This window comes from Tupaia chinensis, unplaced genomic scaffold (assembly GCF_000334495.1).
Source record: "Tupaia chinensis unplaced genomic scaffold, TupChi_1.0 Scaffold000116_1, whole genome shotgun sequence".
Taxonomy (NCBI): Eukaryota; Metazoa; Chordata; class Mammalia; order Scandentia; family Tupaiidae; genus Tupaia; species Tupaia belangeri.
Genome location: NW_006159580.1, coordinates 1,529 through 5,325, shown reverse-complemented (window position 1 = coordinate 5,325; position 3,797 = coordinate 1,529). Strand labels below are relative to the sequence as shown.

The 3,797-nt window shown below is 46.3% G+C and overlaps 1 protein-coding gene across 1 annotated transcript in view; it reads right to left on the bottom strand.

Moving 5' to 3' along the window:
* Positions 1-3,476, bottom strand: part of LOC102484559 (testis anion transporter 1-like) — a gene marked incomplete at its 5' end in the record, with an annotated part of 14,909 nt that extends 11,433 nt beyond the window's left edge. The window contains 2 exons of the mRNA XM_006144238.2: positions 3,135-3,319; positions 3,422-3,476. Coding sequence (XP_006144300.1) covers positions 3,135-3,319; positions 3,422-3,476 — 240 coding nt within the window. The remainder of the gene's footprint in view (positions 1-3,134; positions 3,320-3,421) is intronic.
* Between the last annotated feature and the right edge of the window lie 321 nt (positions 3,477-3,797).

Sequence of the window (3,797 nt, the reverse complement as noted above, 5' to 3'; positions counted from 1 at the left end):
TTAAGCCACTGGGTCCAGGACGCGAACCGCGGTCAACTACGTGGGAGTCCAGCGACATAGCCATTACGCTAACTGCTGGTCCCAATAAAATAAAATAATTGTTAAAAAACATAGAGATTGGGAACCAGCAGTTAGCGTAATGGCTATGTCGCTGGACTCCCACGTAGTCGACCGTGGTTCGTGTCCCGGACCCCGTGGCTTAAAACTCACGCCGGGCGCGTGTGCGTGCGTGCCCAAGATCCCGAGAGGAGAATGGAGGAGAAGGGATTGTGGCGTGACCATCCCCCCTGGGGGGTGATTTCTCGCTTTCTGTCTCTATGTCTCTGTCTGTCTGGCGAGCGCATGCGCCCTACAGTGAAAATCTCTCCAAAAAAAAAAAAAAAAACATAGAGATTCTTTCCTTTACAGTTAAAGCAGACTACACAATCCAGACCAACTCTCCAACTGAGGACAACTGAAAAAGCTGAGTAAAGTATTTCTTACAAACCCAGCCTAGGTGGCACAATCTGGAGTGTACAGGACGCTAGTGCTAGAAGTCCACGGTCAACTGCAGGTTCTGATTTCTGGGTTATCCTGAAAACATATCGGGAATATTCAAAGGTGCCCAAGGTTCTGAGGAGCTGGTGGGGGGATGAAGAAAGAGGTCTGCAGCATGACAAAACTCCATCATAGATATTTTTGTCTCTTTCTCTCTCTACTCCTCTCTCTGTCACGTGCGTGTGCATGTGCTCTCTGTCAGAAAAGTAAAAACAAACCAGCTGGGTCAGCACGTGACGTGGTGGTTAAGGTGCTGGATTCTCACAAGCCTGACAAACAGTCGAGTCCCAGACCCAGTGGCTTGAAAATTATGCCTGGCATGTGTGTGTTGAATGCTCAGAATCCTGAGGGGAGAGTTGAGGAGGACTGCGGTGTGGCCATCACCCCTGGGGAGTGATTTCTTACTTTCCTTCCCTCTGTGTTTCTCCAGCAAGCACACACACACACTATTGCAAAAACCTAAAAATAGAATAGAATAGAATAGCATAAAACAAAACAAAACAAAACAAGCCAAAAACAAACCCGCTGGAAGGTACCATGACACAATGAGATCATAATATTTGGGAAAAGGAAGACACATAGAGAGACTAGTGAGGCATTTGGGCCACTTTTGTCGTGAGCGTATTTGATGATCTAGAAGTGGAACATACACACAGAGCAGTGCTTTTGACAACTTGAAAGGTTTAGGGTTGCAAAAAATACAACAAAAAACCCCCAAACCCTTGGATTCCAGGGTGTACCAAGGAAGAAGCTTTGGTGAACCATCCCACAGGCTGCAATTGGGCCTTGGGTCTTCTGGCTGACCTAGAAAACCTTTAAGTCCTGAAATCAGATCAAAGAGATCCTGGATTGCTAGTGCCTCCAGGCAGCTGGCAAAATAATAAAATTATTTCTGGAAGGAAAATATCATCCGTGGCTACAAATTACTTCTCTAAACATTTTCTGAATACAATGTCTGGCACACACCCAAAGATTATCAGGCACACTGCACTGAGAGTGAAAGATGCATGTTGACTCTCCAAGACAGTAGTTGACCAAGTGTGGTCCCGGTATCAGAACCATCAACATGACCTATAGCTTAATAGCGATGCAAATTCTCAGGTAACACCCCAGGCCCCTGAACTGAAAATCTGCAGACTGGGACACAGAAAGACCTACCGATCTGCTTTAATAGCACATTTAGGTGATTCTCATCTGTATTGAAATGTGAGAACCAATGAAAGTCTGTAAGCATAACAATGACCACTTCCTCAGAGATATTATCAAGAGAATTCCTGCTCCAGGTCAGGGTGGACTTAATGAGTCCTGAGGTCCTCTCTAGTTTAAAGGTTTTGTGACTTGATGATTTTTTTTTCTTTTTTTTTTTGGAGAGATTTTCGCTATAGGGCGCGTGCACTCGCCAGACAGACAGAGAGAGAGAGAGAGACATAGAGACAGAAAGTGAGAAATCACCCCTCAGGAGGGGATGGTCATGCTGCAATCCCTTCTCCTCTATTCTCCTCTCGGGATCTTGGGCACGCACGCACACGTGCCCGGCGTGAGTTTTAAGCCACCGGGTCCTGGACGCGAACCATGGTCAACTACGTGGGAGTCCAGCGACATAGTCATTACGCTAACTGCTGGTTCCCAGTGACTTGATGATTTTATAAGTGGGCGTGGGCTGTAGAGCACAACTGAAAATCCGTGGTTTAAATCTAGACGCCAGGGAAAATGTGTTCTGGATAAGCAGAGGTACATAACTTGTGAGAATTCCCAACAAAGCAAGAGAAATTACTGGCAAACTGTTACTTCAACGAAAGAAAGGAAAGAAAAGGCCCCTGGATATCTTTTCTTCTTAGGATTAAAAAAAAAAAATGTATTACTTTGGTGGTAACTTTTCTTGTCATAAAAAATTCAGACCTCACTGAAATGTAGTAAATCAAAGAGTCAGGAGATAAATTTTAAAGCAATTTCGAGTCACTAGACACTATTTTGGTGCCCGTCCATATTTTAAAATCCTTCATTATTTTTGGAAACCTTTAACCTACACAGACACTGAGTTGAAAAAATGGAGGTAGCCCACGTCTTTACTTAAAGTCACTAACAAATGACTACATTCTGACTTCTATGTCACTGTCCTTTGCATTTGGTTGAGTTACTTTCATACTGCTCTTGCTGTAAATAATAGCCGAAGTATTAGGCTGGCAGGTCTTTCCCTCTGCTAGTTCACAGGGTCGTTATTCACCCACAGGGTGAGGCTGGAGGGGGCTCTAAGAGTTTAAACAGAGGAGATGTATAAAATAGCAACTGGAAGTGTTCAGGCTCTAACTACGATGGCTGTAAAAGGATCCTTGAGGCTTCTGTTGGGTTGGGTAGAGCCTCTCTCCAGTTGGAAAAGTATGTTGAATGGGCTCAGATGCCTTGGCAGTGTGGGGTACTTGGGGTCTCGGTTCCACTGTTACTTACCAGTTGGTAAGAGGGCATTTTACCGTCTCCAGTTCTGGCACAACCATACTAAAGAACCTTTTCCGGACACGTCTTTCATCTCAATTCTGCTCCCCACACCTCCACCCCAGTCTCTGCCCCTCCCGCAACCCCGACACTTCATGTCATCCAACCTTGTCTGTTTCTGAGTATGTTTCCTGAATCACTGTCTCAGATTCATCCACGCTTAACTCGGAGGGCTCTGGGAACCTCCTGGACAAGGCAAACAGCACGGCATCGTGGAGACTGAGGAACAGCTGGGCCTTGGTGATGCCGGCATCGAAGAAGTCATTCTTCTCAAATGCCCTGACCACGGAAGCTACGAACCAAACCCAGAGCACATGGTGTCAGACATCCGGGGCGTAAAACAGAGGCTCCAGAGTGCAGAACACAGCCCTCTCACGGGGTGGACGATACTCACTGTGACACCCCGCAAAGAGCACCAGAATGTTGGTGTTCTCGAAAGCATTGCACATCTGCAGGGAGGAAGCAAATGAGTGTCAGGGAGCTTCGTGCTCACTGGGAAAGGGTCTTCTAGTTAGCCGAGCTCTAAGACCGCTTTGTTCAGTCACTTGTCTGGGATATACAACTACCTGTGCACCCTAATTCAGTTCTAGGAATAATTAGTACGTGGACTTCTGCTTGCCAGAAAATGGCCTAAGTTCTTGGGATATAGAAGAGAATCAAACTCTCATGTGGGGTGGGGAGCGAGAGGGAGGTTTGCTCGTGGTCCTGAGAGAGGACATACTTCTGATAGAGAATGTTCGCGTGGGGAGCGCTCCAGGAGAGATCCAGGC